The sequence below is a fragment of the Salmo salar genome, chromosome 10 (assembly GCF_965601325.2).
Source record: "Salmo salar chromosome 10, fSalSal1, whole genome shotgun sequence".
Taxonomy (NCBI): Eukaryota; Metazoa; Chordata; class Actinopteri; order Salmoniformes; family Salmonidae; genus Salmo; species Salmo salar.
Genome location: NC_138300.1, coordinates 112,453,193 through 112,473,463, shown reverse-complemented (window position 1 = coordinate 112,473,463; position 20,271 = coordinate 112,453,193). Strand labels below are relative to the sequence as shown.

The window sequence follows — 20,271 nt, the reverse complement described above, 5'->3', positions numbered from 1 at the left end:
ATGACCGGGAACACCACAGGTGTACAAAAGTTAAATAAAACACCCAAAATGTATTTTGTGTGTTCAGATGCCCTGTTCGGACAAAGTCATGGAACCTTATGACAATCAGATTAAATTAACTACATTTTTCAGAGAAAACTTGTAAATCGGTTAAATTCCACCGGAACACAGCAGGAGGGTTAATATTTGGTATATTCGTAGACGTTAAATGCACAGATTCCTCAAAGGCCGCAACAAAAGGTGATGTGTGCATTTAAAATGGGATTATCACATTCTTTTGAACTCTCTTCTCAATCTGTACGATTGTCACATTGTATTTACTTTATCTTTGATCTCCGTTTTATGTAAGCGATTTAATGTTCGTCTCGTCTTTGTATCGGGAGGTCTGATCTTCTGACCGGATGAGATTAATGCTCAAATTGGAGTCACTCTCATGATCTTCGTGGAAGAATTGAACAAAACGTAGGGAAAATTCATAAAACCAATATGCCACCAGTCTTATGAAGAAACTTTGAGGCTTCATTGCTTGCTTTTTCAGCATTAAACACCACTATCAATTGCAAGAATAGGCTAGTCCTACAGATTGCAGTGAAAGGATTATCAACTGAATTGCGTCACATGATATTCGATGCATTGTTTATAGAGGCATTATAAACATGTAAGAATGAATACTAATTATAATCCCACAATATGGATTATATGTCTTGAAACTATTTAGTTTATAAATTGTTAAATGTTCAATATCAAAATTATCCACAAGTTGTTTCAATATCTGTTTTTATAATGCTTAAGACTAAACTATTTGGAGACAAAATATTAACCATAGTAATCTTTCAATTAAGTTAATGAACTCAATATAAATCTGTTAGAAAATAAACATAATTGAAATGGAAAATCTCTACCAAAAAGTATCTTTAAGGGGAAAAAATGTTCTCCCAAAGACACAATATTTACTTTATATCTGAACATTTCAATATAGTTTGCACCACTGACAGCATCCTGTCGGGCTGTATCACCGCCTGGTAAGGCAACTGCACCTCCCGCAACCGCAGGGCTCTCCAGAGGGTGGTGCGGTCTGCTCAATGCATCACCGGGGGCACACTGCCTGCCCCAGGACACCTACAGCACCCTAAGTCACAGGAAGGCCAAAAAGATCAAAGACATCAACTACCTGAGCCACGGCCTGTTCACCCTGCTATCATCCAGAAGGCGAGATCAGAACAGGTACAGCAAAGCTGGGACTGGAAAAACAGCTTCTATCTCAAGGCCATCAGACTGTTAAATAGCCATCACTAGCCGACCTCCACCCAGTACCCTGCCCTGAACTTAGTCATGGTCACTAGCCGGCTACCACCCGGCTACTCAACCCTGCACCTTAGAGGGTGCTACCCTATATACAGTGCATTCGTAAAGTATACAGACCTTGACCTTTTCTAAATTTTGTTACATTACAGCCTTATTTTAAAAATTGATTTAAAAAAAATTCCCCTAATCAATTTACACACTATACCCCATAATGACAAAGCAAAAACAGGTTTTAATTTTTTCCCCAAATGTATTAAAAATAAAAAAACTGAAATATCACATTTACATAAGTATTCAGACCCTTTATTTAGTACTTTGTTGAAGCACCTTTGACAGCGATTACAGCCTTGCGTCTTCTTGGGTATGACGCTACAAGCTTGGCACACCTGTATTTCGGCAGTGTCTCCCATTCTTCTCTGCAGATCCTCTCAAGCTCTGTCAGGTTGGATGGGGAGTGTCGCTGCACAGCTATTTTCAGGTCTCTCCAGAGATGTTAGATCGGGTTCAACTCCAGGCTCTGGCTGGGCCACTCAAGGACATTCAGAGACTTGTCCCGAAGCCACTCCTGTGTTGTCTTGGCTGTGTGCTTAGGGCCATTGTCCTGTTGGTAGTTGAACCTTCGCCCCAGTCGGAGGTCCTGAGTGCTCTAGAGGAGGTTTTCATCAAGGATCTCTCTGTACTTTGCGCTGTTCATCTTTCCCTTGATCCCGACTCGTCTCCCAGTCCCTGCTGCTGAAAAACATCCCCACAGCATGATGCTGCCACCACCATGCTTCACCGTAAGGATGTTGCCAGGTTTCCTCCAGACGTGACGCTTGGCATTCAGGCCAAAGAGTTCATTCTTGGATTCATCAACCCAGAGAATCTTGTTTCTCATTGTCAGAGTCTTTAGGTGCCTTTTGGCAAACTCCAAGTGGGCTGTCATGTTCCTTTTACTGAGGAGAGGCTTCCGACTGGCCACTCTACAATGAAGGCCTAATTTGTGGAGTACTGCAGAGATGATTGTCCTTCTGGAGAGTACTCCAATCTACACAGAGGAACTCCGGAGCTTTGTCAGAGTGACCATCAGGTCCATCTCCCGATTGCTCAGTTTGGCCAGGTCTAGGAAGAGTCTTGGTGGTTACACAATTCTTCCATTTAAGAATGATGGAGGCCACTGTGTTCTTGGAGACCTTCAATGCTGCAGACATTTTTTGGTACCCTTCCCCAGATCTGTGCCTCGACACAATCCTGTCTCGGAGCTCTACGGACATTTCCTTCAACCTCATGGCTTGGTTTTTGCTCTGACATGCACTGTCAACTGTGGAACATTATATAGACAGGTGTGTGCCTTTCCAAATCATGTCCAATCAATTGAATTCTCTAGAAGAAAAAGAAACGCACACCTATTAAGGCGAGGTGCTGGGTAACGGAGTAGGAAACTTGAAAATAAGTGAGAGCCGCACACTCACAATCAATTGAATTCACCACAGGTGGACTCAAGGATGATCAATGGAAACAGGATGCACCTGAGCTCAATTCTGAGTGTCATAGAAAAGGGTCTGAATACATTTTCAAAAAATTCTAATAGGCTTTTTTCGCTTTGTCATTATGGGGTATTGTGTGTAGATTGATGAGGAAAATATGTATTTAATCAATTTTAGAATAAGGCTGTAACATAACAAAATGTGAAAAAAAGTCAAGGGGTCGGAATACTTTTCAATGTACTGTACATAGACATGGAATTCCTGGTCACTTTAATGTTTACATACTGTTTTATTCATTTCATATTTATATACTGTATTCTAGTCAATGCCATCCCATTAAACTACTGCTGTTTATGTACTATTCTAGCCTATGTACTCTACAGATATACCAAATATCCATATACTTAACAAAAATATAAAACGCAACATGCAACAATTTGAAATATTTTACTGTTACAGTACAATGAGGAAATCAGTCAATTGAAATAAATTCATTAGGCCCTAAAATGCAATTGTGTTCGTTGTCCGTCGCTTATGCCTGCCCATACCATAATTCCACCGCCACCATGAGGCACTCTTGTTCACAACGTTGACATCAGCAAACCACTCGCCCACACAACGCCATACATGTGGTCTGCCGTTGTGAGGCCGGTTGGCCGTACTGCCAAATTCTCTAAAACATCGTTGCTTATGGCTTATGGTAGCGAAATTAACATTAAATTATCAGGCAACAGTTCTGGGGGACATTCCTACAGTCAGCATGCCAATTGCACACTCCCTCAAAACTTGAGACATCTGTGGCATTTATTTGTGTGACAAAACTGCACATTTTAGAGCTGCCTTTTATTGTCCTCAGCACAAGGTGCACCTGTCTAATGATCATGCTGTTTAATATGCTACACTTGTCAGGTGGAGGGATTCTTGGCAAAGGAGAAATGCTCACTAACAGGGATGTAAAAGCTTAGAGAGAAATAAGCTTTGAGTGCGTCTGGAAAATTTCTGGGATCTTTTATTTCAGCTCATGAAACATGCAACCAACACTTTACATTTGGGTTTATATTTTTGTTCAGTGTACATACACACAGTACCAGTTAAATGTTTGGGCACACCTACTCATTCAAGGGTTTTTCTTTATTTTTACTATTTTCTACATTGTAGAATTATAGTGAAGACAAAATATATTTTAGATTCTTCAAAGTATCCACCCTTTGCCTTGATGACAGCTTTGCTGGCATTCTCTCAACCAGCTTCACGAGGTAGTCACCAGGAATGCATTTCAATTAACAGGTGTGCCTTGTTAAAAAGTACATTTGTGGAATTTCTTTCCTTCTTAATGAACTCTGAAGCATTTATTTGGGCTGCAATTTCTGAGGCTGGGAACTCCAATGTACCTCTGCAGCAGAGGTAACTCTGGGTCTTCCTTTCCTGTGGCGGTCCTCATGAGAGCCAGTTTCTTCATAGTGCTTGATGGTTTTTGCGACTGCACTTGAAGAAACTTTCAAAGTTCTTGAAATTTTACGGATTGACTGAACTTCATGTCTTAAATTAACGGACTGTCGTTTCTCTTTGCTTATTTGAGCCGATTTTGATTTCTTTAACTGTTTTTTCTTATTCCATAGGTGTTATTCCATAGTTAAGATGTCTTCACTTTTTTTCTACCATGTAGAAAATAGTAAAAATAAAGAAAAACCCTTGAATGAGTAGGCGGGTCCAAACTTGACAGGTACTGTAGATACTCTGGACATTGCTCTACCTAATATTTATATATTTCTTAATTCCATTCTTTAACTTTTATATTTATTTGTATTGTTAGATATTACTTCACTGCTGGAACTAGGAATGCAAGTATTTCGCTACACCCGCAATAACATCTGCTAAATATGTGTATGCGACCAAAAAAATGTGATTAGATTTTTAGTAGCCTAAATAGTTTGTCATATAGTCAACTACATAAAGTACTGAATATTGAATAATATGTAGGGGATGGATTTCCCTAATAATGTCCTAACTTGTGCAGCAACATCATGCAAAAAAAAATGCTGGATGAAGAAATAGTTTTTATTTTACAAAAGCCCACAAAACTGCTTAAAACGATTAAGAACTCAATAAAAAAACAAGAACAAAGTATAACAAATATAAGGTACCTCAGTCAAAAACTAAACTTTTTTGCATTTGAGTTATTCTCATTCGGCATAATTCCTCAAACAGAAATGTAAATTAAGACAATTAAGCTAATTGATTGGTAACCTATGACAATTTATCCAAAGTAAGAGTAAATTGGATAATAAAGGAGCTGTCAGTCTAAAGGTAAACCTTGACACTCTTTGCTCTGAACAGGGCAAACAGCAGGCCTGCTCCAAGCATGCTCAGTGCAAGCCTCTTCAGGACCCGTCTCCTCCAGTCGCCGTGGGAACCAGGTGGAGGAAGTGGGCAGAAATCTCCTGCTGGGTCCATCTTAGGAAGAGGAGCAGCAGAACGTCACATGGTAAGAGGTGAGAAAAAGCACAGTGGACACACAAACTAGAGATGCGCACACACCATGGCTGTGTCTGAATACCCATACTAGTGTATAAAAAGAAAGTTTTACAGTATGTGACATTTTGAAAATATTACTCCCAAGTTAGTTGGATTATCATGGGGGGGGGGGGGGGGGGGGGGGGGAGAAGATGCGGTCTTCAACAAGGTCCGCACTGAATTTTATTATATTTTCTTGCCTCCAAAATATAGATTTTTTTCCCCCTCTTTTTCTATGCTCCCTGACTGTTTAGCGTTCATTTCAGGGATTATCATTGAGCTGGATACAGTCCAGAAACTGAATGAATTTAAGTCCTTTATCATTACTACACTGTTTCCATTTGGTTTTAGTCATATTGAGTTTGTTTCCCCCCCTCGGATTGGACACCGTCGGATTGTAGATTTAACACTCCTGCCCTACAAGAACCTTCCGTCTTGACACTAGATGGTAGCCATGAGCAGTGTTTTGTCATGTGACAACTCTTCACACACCGTTGTGTCCTATCAATCGGTCCATTTATTAGGAATAAAATGAAACCGATCTGGGTGAGGTGATCTGTTTAAGTATGCAAATTAGATTTTGAATAAGAAGCACTCTGCACAGTATACCACCTGCTGCACCTGACAGGTAGATTTGGCACAGATCTACCATTCTACACAGTAATGTCCACCCCAGGGAACAATTCATCCCCCCCCCCATCTCCAAACTTTCTGTCAGGGCAGATATATTGTGTGTGTGTGCGCACCTGCGCTCTGTGTGTGTGTAGGGGGATGGGTGTCAAGACGAGCCCCCACAGATAAGATAAACGGGTGCAAGGGCCTTCCCCCTGGGCCCTGAGCCAGTGTCTCCAAATGGCCTCTGTTGGTTGTCGGATTCCTACCCCCCTCCTTCCTCACCCTAACCCCCCCCATCCCCCGTCCCCCGTCTCCACTCTGACAGGACACTGTCACACTGTCTCTGAGTTATAGGCTGTGAGGACTCGCCCTGTCAGAATCCTACACACAGCGCACACACACAGTGTGTAAACGCTGGATGAGCCATGGCGAGGATGAGAAGGGGAGTTGACCCAAGTGTGCAGGAAGTTTGGAGCAGACCTGGGAAGAGATGGTTAGGGCAGTGAAAGGGTGTGGAGGACCAGACCAAGAGAGATGGTTAGGGCAGTGAAAGGGTGTGGAGGACCAGACCAAGAGAGATGGTTAGGGCAGTGAAAGGGTGTGGAGGACCAGACCAAGAGAGATGGTTAGGGCAGTGAAAGGGTGTGGAGGACCAGACCAAGAGAGATGGTTAGGGCAGTGAAAGGGTGTGGAGGACCAGACCAAGAGAGATGGTTAGGGCAGTGAAAGGGTGTGGAGGACCAGACCAAGAGAGATGGTTAGGGCAGTGAAAGGGTGTGGAGGACCAGACCAAGAGAGATGGTTAGGGCAGTGAAAGGGTGTGGAGGACCAGACCAAGAGAGATGGTTAGGGCAGTGAAAGGGTGTGGAGGACCAGACCAAGAGAGATGGTTAGGGCAGTGAAAAGGTGTGGAGGACCAGACCAAGAGAGATGGTTAGGGCAGTGAAAGGGTGTGGAGGACCAGACCAAGAGAGATGGTTAGGGCAGTGAAAGGGTGTGGAGGACCAGACCAAGAGAGATGGTTAGGGCAGTGAAAGGGTGTGGAGGACCAGACCAAGAGAGATGGTTAGGGCAGTGAAAGGGTGTGGAGGACCAGACGAAGGAAACAGACTGTTCTCCAATTCGTTCTCTCAGAGTGGCCCACTGAGGGGAGCAGAAACATAGTGGCGGGGGCTCTTGGGTGACAGTGACACGCACACAGCAGTCAGAGAAAAAGGTGTGAGATGTACCTTGTGCAGCAGGTTCTTAAGGCAGGCGACCTCTTTCTGCAGGTCTCCAGTCTGGGCCACCAGCTCATTACAGATGGCCTGGGCCTCCTTCTTAGGGTCCAGGGACAACACCAGCTGAGGACAGAGAGAGTAAGTTAGGGGAGCTAGAAACAGGTTCGCTCTAGAAAAATCCATCAGTACTATAGTGTCTGACTGAAAACGCACTCACTTAATCTAACCACAAACATGAGTGGGGGCACCCCACTTTAGTAGGTTATACAACCATACGGTCTGCTTTCAGTCAGACAACAGCATTGATGGATCAGTCGCCAGTCCTTTAGATTATCAGAGAGGGACAGGGAATGACACACACCTCAGAGGCTCGGCGGGGGAAGCGGCTGATGACGTCCTGTACCGTCTCTGTCAAGTAGCAGCACTGCTGCCTCAGACTGATCAGGAAGTTATACAGCTCCTCACTTCTATAAGGACACACATACACCATTAGACAACTTTTCACAGTACTTCCCACTATCTATCAGTGTTGATGAAAGGGATGGGCATTTTCAATTATACCATTTTTCATTATTTTTATTTTATCTTTATTTAACTAGGCAAGTCAGTTAAGAAAAAAATCTTATTTTCAACGACGGCCTAGGAACTTTGAGTTAACTGCTTTGTTCAAGGGCAGAACGACAGATTTGTACCTTGTCAGCTAGGGGATTCGATCTTGCAACCTTTCAGTTACTAGTCCAACGCTCTAACCACTAGGCTACCTGCCACCCCAATAATGCCATTTTCCGGATATCTAGATGGCCTGGGATGTCCATGGCAGAGGTAAACAGCAGACAGGGCGCTTTTCTTCAGTAATTTGTCAGCAACAGCGAAGGAAAAGTCTGATTTTTGCAATGATAGAACTGATTCTGTTACAAATAGCTTTTCTGGTGAGTGTTTTGCATTGATATGTTTCAGGTATTGTGGAAACTCCATTTGCGGACTGCCTTTAATTGCTATTTGAAGAGGGGGAAACAGCATACCGATGCCAGGGCAGCCTGGAGGGCAGTAACTCAATGCACAGTTAGAAAAACTACATACAAAATATTTTTGTTTTACTAAATTAAGAATTTCAAATGTCATGCTATAGCCTTGTAGGTAGAAATGTCACAAGGATAATTTAATTTAGACATAGCCTTTTCATTGTTAAAATAGGCCAAACATCCGGATATTCGATTAACCGTGACCATGCCTAGTTGATGAGTCTCTTTCTACCTCAACCCAAGTGTGTTTATGTGTGACTGTCAGTGTGAGTGGGTGAGCAGCACAACCCGTGTCAGTCCGCATTCCTGCCCATCTCAAGTATACCCCCTATATGTCTCACCTAGACCAGGAGGGAGGGAGAGACAGAGGTCACCTGCAACAGACAGACATCTCCCCCTCTCCTCTCTATCCTGTACTATCAGTCCTGGGTGTGCTAGATAAACTAACAGAGCTGTAGTCCCAGGTCCCGAGCCTCTGGAAGGAGATAGTAACTCCAGTCTGACTGACACTGTTTACACGCCCGCTGACAGAGTGTGAGCATCACAAAACGGCTGCTACACATGCAGGGAAATGTACCATTAAGATAAAACAACCCATCAACACACACAGGGCAGCGGAACAATCGCAGCAACAAAAGAAATGTAAAAAAACAGACCGCAATGAACACGATGTACAAATAATTTGGATGTAAAACATATATATTTTTTTTAAATCTAGTTTTGAGTTATGAGAGGAAATCCTGGTCATTGGCCACACACAGTCTTATGTCTGTTCATTTGTCTGTTGTGTAGAGGTCAGTTGATTTAACTGTGTCTGCCCAGTCGCCCGTCCGTCCGTGTCAGTTGGTCCCCGGTGTGAAGATCCCCCCTGTCCATCAATCTGTCTGTCAGTCCATTAGTCATGTACTACAGGTGAAAATCCATCTAACATCCCAGGCCATCTAACATCCCAGGCCATCTAACATCCCAGGCCAACTAACATCCCAGGCCAACTAACATCCCAGGCCAACTAGAACATGACCATCTAACATCCCAGGCCAACTAACATCCCAGGCCATCTAACATCCCAGGCCATCTAACATCCCAGGCCATCTAACATCCCAGGCCAACTAACATCCCAGGCCAACTAACATCCCAGGCCAACTAACATCCCAGGCCAACTAGAACATGACCATCTAACATCCCAGGCCAACTAACATCCCAGGCCATCTAACATCCCAGGCCAACTAACATCCCAGGCCAACTAACATCCCAGGCCAACTAGAACATGACCATCTAACATCCCAGGCCATCTAGAACATGGCCATCTAACATCTCAGGCCAACTAGAACATGACCATCTAACATCCCAGGCCATCTAACATCCCAGGCCATCTAACATCCCAGGCCAACTAACATCCCAGGCCATCTACATCCCAGGCCATCTAACATCCCAGGCCATCTAACATCCCAGGCCAACTAACATCCCAGGCCAACTAGAACATGACCAATTAACATCCCAGGCCATCTAACATCCCAGGCCATCTAACATCCCAGGCCATCTAACATCCCAGGCCATCTAACATCCCAGGCCATCTAACATCCCAGGCCATCTAACATCCCAGGCCAACTAGAACATGACCATCTAACATCCCAGGCCAACTAACATCCCAGGCCATCTAACATCCCAGGCCAACTAACATCCCAGGCCATCTAGAACATGGCCATCTAACATCCCAGGCCATCTAACATCCCAGGCCATCTAACATCCCAGGCCAACTAACATCCCAGGCCAATTAACATCCCAGGCCAATTAACATCCCAGGCCATCTAACATCCCAGGCCAACTAGAACATGGCCATCTAACATCCCAGGCCATCTAACATCCCAGGCCATCTAACATCCCAGGCCATCTAACATCCCAGGCCAACTAACATCCCAGGCCATCTAACATCCCAGGCCATCTAACATCCCAGGCCATCTAACATCCCAGGCCATCTAACATCCCAGGCCAACTAGAACATGGCCATCTAACATCCCAGGCCATCTAACATCCCAGGCCATCTAACATCCCAGGCCATCTAACATCCCAGGCCAACTAGAACATGGCCATCTAACATCCCAGGCCATCTAACATCCCAGGCCATCTAACATCCCAGGCCATCTAACATCCCAGGCCATCTAACATCCCAGGCCATCTAACATCCCAGGCCATCTAACATCCCAGGCCATCTAACATCCCAGGCCATCTAACATCCCAGGCCAACTAGAACATGGCCATCTAACATCCCAGGCCATCTAACATCCCAGGCCATCTAACATCCCAGGCCATCTAACATCCCAGGCCAACTAGAACATGGCCATCTAACATCCCAGGCCATCTAACATCCCAGGCCAACTAGAACATGGCCATCTAACATCCCAGGCCATCTAACATCCCAGGCCATCTAACATCCCAGGCCATCTAACATCCCAGGCCATCTAACATCCCAGGCCATCTAACATCCCAGGCCATCTAACATCCCAGGCCAACTAACATCCCAGGCCATCTAACATCCCAGGCCAACTAACATCCCAGGCCATCTAACATCGCAGGCCATCTAACATCCCAGGCCAACTAGAACATGACCATCTAACATCCCAGGCCAACTAACATCCCAGGCCATCTAACATCCCAGGCCAACTAGAACATGGCCATCTAACATCCCAGGCCATCTAACATCCCAGGCCATCTAACATCCCAGGCCATCTAACATCCCAGGCCATCTAACATCCCAGGCCAACTAGAACATGACCATCTAACATCCCAGGCCAACTAACATCCCAGGCCAACTAGAACATGACCATCTAACATCCCAGGCCATCTAACATCCCAGGCCATCTAACATCCCAGGCCATCTAACATCCCAGGCCATCTAACATCCCAGGCCATCTAACATCCCAGGCCATCTAACATCCCAGGCCATCTAACATCCCAGGCCAACTAGAACATGGCCATCTAACATCCCAGGCCAACTAACATCCCAGGCCATCTAACATCCCAGGCCAACTAACATCCCAGGCCATCTAACATCCCAGGCCAACTAACATCCCAGGCCAACTAGAACATGACCATCTAACATCCCAGGCCATCTAACATCCCAGGCCAACTAACATCCCAGGCCAACTAACATCCCAGGCCAACTAGAACATGGCCATCTAACATCCCAGGCCATCTAACATCCCAGGCCATCTAACATCCCAGGCCATCTAACATCCCAGGCCAACTAACATCCCAGGCCATCTAACATCCCAGGCCATCTAACATCCCAGGCCAACTAGAACATGGCCACTAGGTCCTGGGATGAGCATAAAGCATAAGGGATGTGGTAATCTAGTGCTTTAATGTTTACAGTGTGGCCATCAGAGGATTTACTCCTGGGGGATTTAAAGGCTCAGTAAAAGTACCCCTGTAGCCCTGGCCCTAACACTACAGTACAGGGGAGGACATGGCCATCACATTTCAGGATTCATGACGTGAGTGGCTGCAGGCAGACATGACCGCTTGGCCTGAGAGCTATCCTATCATCAGTCACAGAGAGGGGGGTGGGGGTGGGGGGGGGGGGGGGGGTGAAAGAGAGGATTTCACTCCATCGCCTCTCACCTTACAAATCATTACGGCCCCATTTAATAAACCATTAGGACTGCTCTCAGAAGCTCGGAGAGAATATAGGAGGTAGGCTGTGGGAGACTATAGGAGGCTGTGGGAGAATAACAGGGGGATAGATGCTTTAGGTCAGTCTGACAGATGACTTCCAGTGATGTGCTGGAGGATGGACTGTGTACAGTATGTAATGTAAGTCTGTAGGTGTTTGTGTTGCATATATAATGTGTCAAGAAAATATGTTATTGTGCTTGACCTGGAAGTAATTGCTCAAAATAATAATTTTCTTCATTGTACTTTAATGTTACCCGCTGTCTATGTTCTCCAGCTGGTCGACAGTGTCCAGGTCGACCCGGTCTAGATGCATCTCCTTCACTGCACTCAGAACCTTCTGCTGGTCCTCTGGGTCGGAGATACCAATCTGGGGGAGAATGCAACATACTGGTAACTCAGGTTGCAAAATTCCCAAAACGTTCCCAAAGTTCCCAGGTTTTTCAGAAATCCTGGTAGGAGCATTCTCAGTTGGAGGATTCCCTCCATGCTAATTCCGTACTGATTCCAGGAACCATATAGATTTCAGAAAAACCTGGAAGCTTGCTGACAGACTGACATAAAGAGTTGTGTCATACCTTCTCCAGGTCATCCTTCTCCATGGTTACCAGGTAGCTCCAAGTGATGTCATTTTCCTACGGAAAGAAGAAAAACTACTTTGACGATCTGACAACTTGCAAACCAGCCCACAGCCTGAACAGATATTGTACTATCATTTACAAACTGCATTTGTGTAGCTACAGGTATGTGTATTGTTTTAATACCGGTAACAGATTACAGTATGTGTTTGTGTTGTGTAGCTACAGGTATGTGTATTGTTTTAATACCGGTAACAGATTACAGTATGTGTTTGTGTTGTGTAGCTACAGGTATGTGTATTTTTATTTAATACCGGTAACAGATTACAGTATGTGTTTGTGTTGTGTAGCTACAGGTATGTGTATTTTTTTAATACCGGTAACAGACTACAGTATGTGTTTGTGTTGTGTAGCTACAGGTATGTGTATTGTTTTAATACCGGTAACAGATTACAGTATGTGTTTGTGTTGTGTAGCTACAGGTATGTGTATTGTTTTTTAATACCGGTAACAGACTACAGTATGTGTTTGTGTTGTGTAGCTACAGGTATGTGTATTTTTATTTAATACCGGTAACAGATTACAGTATGTGTTTGTGTTGTGTAGCTACAGGTATGTGTATTGTTTTAATACCGGTAACAGATTACAGTATGTGTTTGTGTTGTGTAGCTACAGGTATGTGTATTTTTATTTAATACCGGTAACAGATTACAGTATGTGTTTGTGTTGTGTAGCTACAGGTATGTGTATTTTTTTAATACCGGTAACAGACTACAGTATGTGTTTGTGTTGTGTAGCTACAGGTATGTGTATTGTTTTAATACCGGTAACAGATTACAGTATGTGTTTGTGTTGTGTAGCTACAGGTATGTGTATTGTTTTTTAATACCGGTAACAGACTACAGTATGTGTTTGTGTTGTGGAGCTACAGGTATGTGTATTTTTATTTAATACCGGTAACAGATTACAGTATGTGTTTGTGTTGTGTAGCTACAGGTATGTGTATTGTTTTTTAATACCGGTAACAGATTACAGTATGTGTTTGTGTTGTGTAGCTACAGGTATGTGTATTGTTTTTTAATACCGGTAACAGATTACAGTATGTGTTTGTGTTGTGTAGCTACAGGTATGTGTATTTTTTTAATACCGGTAACAGATTACAGTATGTGTTTGTGTTGTGTAGCTACAGGTATGTGTATTTATTTAATACCGGTAACAGATTACAGTATGTGTTTGTGTTGTGTAGCTACAGGTATGTGTATTTTTATTTAATACCGGTAACAGATTACAGTATGTGTTTGTGTTGTGTAGCTACAGGTATGTGTATTGTTTTTTAATACCGGTAACAGATTACAGTATGTGTTTGTGTTGTGTAGCTACAGGTATGTGTCTTTTTTTAATACCGGTAACAGATTACAGTATGTGTTTGTGTTGTGTAGCTACAGGTATGTGTATTGTTTTAATACCGGTAACAGACTACAGTATGTGTTTGTGTTGTGGAGCTACAGGTATGTGTATTGTTTTTTAATACCGGTAACAGATTACAGTATGTGTTTGTGTTGTGTAGCTACAGGTATGTGTATTTATTTAATACCGGTAACAGATTACAGTATGTGTTTGTGTTGTGTAGCTACAGGTATGTGTATTGTTTTTTAATACCGGTAACAGATTACAGTATGTGTTTGTGTTGTGTAGCTACAGGTATGTGTATTGTTTTTTTAATACCGGTAACAGATTACAGTATGTGTTTGTGTTGTGTAGCTACTTGTTACCGGTATGTCTATTTGATCTAATGATGAAAATATCAATCCACCCCCGCCGCCCCAACCTGAGCTTCATACAGTATAGTTTTTACCCCAATCACTCCAGAGTTAGACACAGTCTTTACACCTGCCTGCTCAACATCAATAAGCCAGCAGTAGGGTTGGACAGGTATTTGATAATACCATATGCTGGGATATGGCATGAAGGAGGTATGAAAATCTGAAAACTGCCCAACCACAGTGAGGATGAGGTACTCCTGTGTGTGTGTGTGTGTGTGTGTGTGTGTGTGTGTGTGTGTGTGTGTGTGTGTGTGTGTGTGTGTGTGTGTGTGTGTGTGTGTTTAAGCAGTACACTACTTACTAGCATTATGTCAGAGAGGTACTCCAGGTTGAGTCCGTGCAGAAGCAGCTCGATGTCACACAGTTTGGCCAGACTAGGAGAGGTTCAAGGTCGTTATTTTAAAAGTGAATGGGCGCATTTGAGATTGACTACATTGCAGTCCAACTGTGCAGAATCACTGATCAACAAATCAACCTTTAAATCATTAAATCACCTACTCAACATTATTTGTAAAATCAGTCAGTTTGCTTATGCTTTCAAAGTAATGCATTCTCAATAACTTCCCCGGTTAAATAAAAGCAATAAATAAATACATAAATAGGTTTAAGAGCGTACTACATCAACCCCACGTAGCCAAGTCGGACGCCTAAAATATTTCAGAACAGATAAACATTGACAGATTAAACAATCCAAATGAAAACGTTGAATCTTCAACTGTCAAACACATAAGACTAAATATGTTAAAGCATTATGGTGCAGATTTAGCAGCTAGTCCCTAGATGTTTGTTTTGTCTAAAAACCGGTCACATGGCATGGGACACTTAACTCTACGTCCACTAGAGGGCCTCAAATACCAATCACGGCGGCTGGCCTCCACTGACTGATCTGTGGCCTTTTCTCAATTCATCTTACCTCGATTCCTCGCATCCTCTGTCGTCATCTCCTAAAAACGAATTGTAAATGAACTCCTGAGGGGAGGGACCTTTTACCTCCTCCAATACGGTTGAGAAGAGGATATAGGATGTAAGGAATCGAAGATGAATTGAGATTTAGCAATGGTCTCACCTCTCCTTGGAGTCAGCAGATAGATCGGAGTCCCTCTTGAAGAACTTGAAGAGGGTCTCCTCCTTCGAGGTTACCTGCCCGTTGGTGAGGGCATTGCCTGGGGATGCCAGGATCCTGGCAATCTGCGGGGGAAGAAGACCAGATATACAAAACTCTCTCCATGACAGACTGACCAGGTGAAAGCTATGATCCCTTATTGATGTCACTTGTTAAATCCACTTCAGCATGTGTAGATGAAGGGGAGGAAACAGGTTAAAGAAGGATTATTAAGCCTTGAGACATCGAGGATTGTGTATGTGTGCCATTTAGAGGGTGAATGGGAAAGAAAAGATTGAAGTGCCTTTGAACGGGGTATGGTAGTAGGTGCCAGATACACCGGTTTGAGTGTCAAGAACTGCTGTGCTGCTGGGTTTTTCACGCTCAACAGTTTCCTGTGTGTATCAAGAATGGTCAGCCACCCAAAGGACTTCCAGACAACTTCACACAGCTGTGGGAAGCATAGGAGTTAACATGGGCCTGCAACCCTGTGGAACGCTTTAGACACCTTGTGGAGTCCATGCCCCGACGAATTGAGGGGGTACAATTCAATATTAGGAAGGTGTTCCTAATGTTTTGTACACTCCGTGTATTTGATATAATGTTTGCAAGAGAAGGGGAAGATGGCACTAGTCTCACGCCTCAGGACTACCATTTCATAGTGTGGTAAATTTGTGGCTGTGGTTAGTGTTTGGTTTTACTGTACCTGTGGTTGTTTAAACACCAGATTTTGGTGCCAGAGTTATGTACTTGACAAACTGTGTGGGAAACAAAGTTGTGACTGTGGGGTTCTGTTGGTTCTACATGTGGTGAATTGAACACCGTGGCTATATCAGAAGCACTCTTTCTCTTGATAATATATACTGAACAAAAATATAAACGCAACATGTTGGCCCCATGTCTCATGAGCTGAAATAAAAGATCCCAGAAATGTTCCATATGCACAAAAAGCTTATTTCTCTGTGCCCAAATTTGTTTCATTCCTGTTAGTGAGTATTTCTCTTTTGCCAAGATAATCCATCCACCTGACAGCTGTGGCATATCAAGAAGCTGATTAAATAGCATGATCATTACACAGGTGCACCTTGTTCTGGGGACAATAAAGGGCCGCTCTAAAATGTGCAGTTTTGTCACACAATGCCACAGATGTCTCAAGTTTTGAGGGAGCGTGCAGTTGGCATGCTGACTGCAGGAATATCCACCAGCGCTGTTGCCAGAGAACTCAATGTTCATTTGGCAGTACGTCCAACCGGCCTCACAACCGCAAACCACGTGTAACCATGCCAGCCCATTCTGATTGGCTGGGTGGGCCTACACCCTCCCAGGCCCACCCATGGCTGCGCCCCTGCCCAGTCATGAAATCCGTAGATTAGGGCCTAATGAATTTATTTCAATTGACTGATTTCCTTATATGAACTATAACTCAATAAAATCGTTAAAACTGTTGCATTTATATTTTTGTTCAGTATAAATAATATAATTACTGGTTGTGTTTACCTGTGGTCGCTTGAAGACCTTGGCCAAGTCGGCAGCACTCTTCTCTGCTTTGGTCTTGATGGTCTTGTCTGCCCCCAGCTGGAGCAGCTTGAGGACGGCCTCTTCTCTTCCGTACTGCACCGCCACACTCAAGGCCTGGGGCCAAAGGTCACAGCAGGTCATCACCTACTATCAATGTCTAGCGGCATCCTAATTACTATTAATAACAACAGTGTCACCAATCATTACTATCAATCACAGTTAGAATCAATCAAGAGAATGTAAAAGCATTTGATTGTTGTAAGCATGGGCTGGAGGGAGTTTCCACCATATTTCCTAAACCAGTCATTTTCTTTCAAATAACATGTTATTGGTCATGTACACATATTTAGCAGATGTTATTGCGGGTGTAGCGAAATGCTTGTTAATGCTTTCAAACTATGTCCCAAGGGAAGTGAACAAGTCCACACTTTTGGAAAAAGGAGAGATTATTGGGACGCATGGAAGGCTGATGTATAAAAGTAAAAACGAAAGTGTCCGCTTATGTGAGACACGCATTACACCAGGTAGGCATCCTTACCGTGTACCCATTTTCATCCTGGGAGTTGATCTCTGCCCCATGAGACAACAGCAGGTTGATCACCTGACTGTAGCCGTCCCGGGATGCCAGCATCAGGGATGTCATACGAGACCTGGGAATTACAATAGAATGAATAGGGTGTCCACCCTATCTACCTAGAATGGGTGAAAATGCACTTTGGTAACGAAATTTCACTGCCTTCAGAAAGTATTCATACTCCTCGACTTCATTTGTTTATGTAGGTAAGGGTAGAGTGACTATGCATAGATAACAAACAGTGAGTAACAGCAGTGTAAAAACAAATGGGGGGGGGGGGGGTCAATGTAAATAGTCCGGGTGGCCATTTGATTAATTGTTCAGCATGCTTGGGCGTAGAAGCTGTTAAGGAGCCTTTTGGTCAGAGACTTGGCACTCCGGTACCGCTTGCCGTGCGGTAGCAGAGAGAACAGTCTGTGAGACTTGGGTGACTGGAGCCTTTGACAATTTTTTGGGCTTTCCTCTGGCACTACCTAGTATATACAGTGAGGGAAAAAAGTATTTGATCCCCTGCTGATTTTGTACGTTTGCCCACTGACAAAGAAATTATCAGTCTATAATTTTAATGGTAGGTTTATTTGAACAGTGAGAGACAGAATAACAACAAAAAAATCCAGAACAACACATGGCAAAAATGTTATAAATTGATTTGCATTTTAATGAGGGAAATAAGTAGAAAGATTTCTGGCTCCCAGGTGTCTTTTATACGGGTAACGAGCTGAGATTAGGAGCACACTCTTAAAGGGAGTGCTCCTAATCTCAGCTTGTTACCTGTATAAAATACACCTGTCCACAGAAGCAATCAATCAATCAGATTCCAAACTCTCCACCATGGCCAAGACCAAAGAGCTCTCCAAGGATGTCAGGGACAACATTGTAGACCTACACAAGGCTGGAATGGGCTACAAGACCATCGCCAAGCAGCTTGGTGAGAAGGTGACAACAGTTGGTGCGATTATTCACAAATGGAAGAAACACAAAAGAACTGTCAATTTCCCTCGGCCTGGGGCTCCATACAAGATGTCACCTCGTGGAGTTGCAATGATCATGAGAACGGTGAGGAATCAGCCCAGGACTACAAGGGAGGATCTTGTTAATGATCTCAAGGCAGCTGGGACCATAGTCACCAAGAAAACAATTGGTAACACACTACGCCGTGAAGGACTGAAATCCTGCAGCGCCCACAAGGTCCCCCTGCTCAAGAAAGCACATATACATGCCCGTCTGAAGTTTGCCAATGAGCATCTGAATGATTCAGAGGACAACTGGGTGAAAGTGTTGTGGTCAGATGAGACCAAAATGGAGCTCTTTGGCATCAACTCAACTCGCCGTGTTTGGAGGAGGAATGCTGCCTATGACCCTAAGAACACCATTCCCACCGTCAAACATGGAGGTGGAAACATTATGCTTTGGGGGTGTTTTTCTGCTAAGCGGACAGGACAACTTCACCGCATCAAAAGGGACGATGGACGGGACTATGTACCGTCAAATCTTGGGTGAGAACCTCCTTCCCTCAGCCAGGGCATTGAAAATGGGTCGTGGATGGGTATTCCAGCATGACAATGACCCAAAACGCACGGCCAAGGCAACAAAGGAGTGGCTCAAGAAGAAGCACATCCCATAGAAAATCTGTGGAGGGAGCTGTAAGTTCGAGTTGCCAAACGTCAGCCTCGAAACCTTAATGACTTGGAGAAGATCTGCAAAGAGGAGTGGGACAAAATCCCTCCTGAGATGTGTGCAAACCTGGTGGCCAACTACAAGAAACGTCTGACCTCTGTGATTGCCAACAAGGGTTTTGCCACCAAGTACTACGTCATGTTTTGCAGAGGGGGTCAAATACTTATTTCCCTTATTAAAATGCAAATCAATTTATAACATTTTTGAGATGCGTTTTTCTGGATTTTTTTGTTGTCATTTTGTCTCTCACTGTTCAAATAAACCTACCATTAAAAGTATAGACTGATCATTACTTTGTCAGTGGGCAAACGTACAAAATTAGCAGGGGATCAAATACTTTTCCCCCCTCACTGTAGGTCCTGGATGGCCCCAGTGATGTACTGGGCCATACGCACTACCCTCTGTAGCGCCTTACGGTCAAATGCCAAGCAGTTGCCATACCAGGCAATGCTCTCAACGGTTCAGTTGTAGAAGTTTTTCAGGATCTGGTGACCCATGCCAAATCTTTTCAGTCTCCCGTGAGGGAAAAGGTGTTGTCGTGCCCTCTTCACGACTGTCTTGGTGTGGACCATGGTTTGTTGGTGATGTGGACACCAAGGAACTTGAAACTCTCGACCCGCTCCACTACAGCCCCGTCGATGGTAATGGGGGCCTGTTCAGCCCGCCTTTCCCTGACGTCCACGATCAGCTCCTTTGTCTTGCTTACAATCTTGTGGGTGAATAGGGAGTACAGGAGGGGACTACGCACACACCCCTGTGGGACCCCAGTGTTGAGGATCAGCGTGGTGGCAGACGTGTGGTTGCCTACGCTTACTACCTGGGGGCGGCCTGTCAGGATGTCCAGGATCCAGTTACAGAGGGAGGTGTTGTTCCAGGGTCTTTAGCTTAGTGATGAGCTTTGTGGGCAATATGGTGTTGAATGCTGAGCTGTAGTCAATGAACAGCATTCTCACATAGGTGTTCCTTTTGTCCAGGTGGGAAAGGGCATTGAGATTGCGTCATATGTGGATCTGTTGGGGCAGTACGTGAATTGGAGTGGGTCTAGGGTATCCAGGATGATGCTGTTGATGTGAGCCATGATCAGCCTTTCAAAGCACTTCATGGCTACTGACATGAGTGCTACGGGGCAGTAATCATTTAGGCAGGTTACCTTCGCATCCTTGGGCATAGGGACTATGGTGGTCT

At 44.1% G+C, this 20,271-nt stretch overlaps 1 protein-coding gene across 1 annotated transcript in view; it reads right to left on the bottom strand.

Annotated features, from left to right (window-relative positions):
• Positions 1–4,815: 4,815 nt before the first annotated feature.
• The window catches only part of asz1 (ankyrin repeat, SAM and basic leucine zipper domain containing 1), a 58,164-nt gene continuing 42,708 nt past the window's right edge, over positions 4,816–20,271 (bottom strand). The window contains exons 6-14 of the mRNA XM_014125639.2: positions 17,374–17,485; positions 16,815–16,949; positions 15,282–15,403; positions 14,517–14,589; positions 12,393–12,449; positions 12,072–12,184; positions 7,482–7,587; positions 7,130–7,243; positions 4,816–5,225 (exon numbers count right to left, since the gene is read on the bottom strand). Coding sequence (XP_013981114.1) covers positions 5,073–5,225; positions 7,130–7,243; positions 7,482–7,587; positions 12,072–12,184; positions 12,393–12,449; positions 14,517–14,589; positions 15,282–15,403; positions 16,815–16,949; positions 17,374–17,485 — 985 coding nt within the window. The 3' untranslated portion in view covers positions 4,816–5,072. The remainder of the gene's footprint in view (positions 5,226–7,129; positions 7,244–7,481; positions 7,588–12,071; positions 12,185–12,392; positions 12,450–14,516; positions 14,590–15,281; positions 15,404–16,814; positions 16,950–17,373; positions 17,486–20,271) is intronic.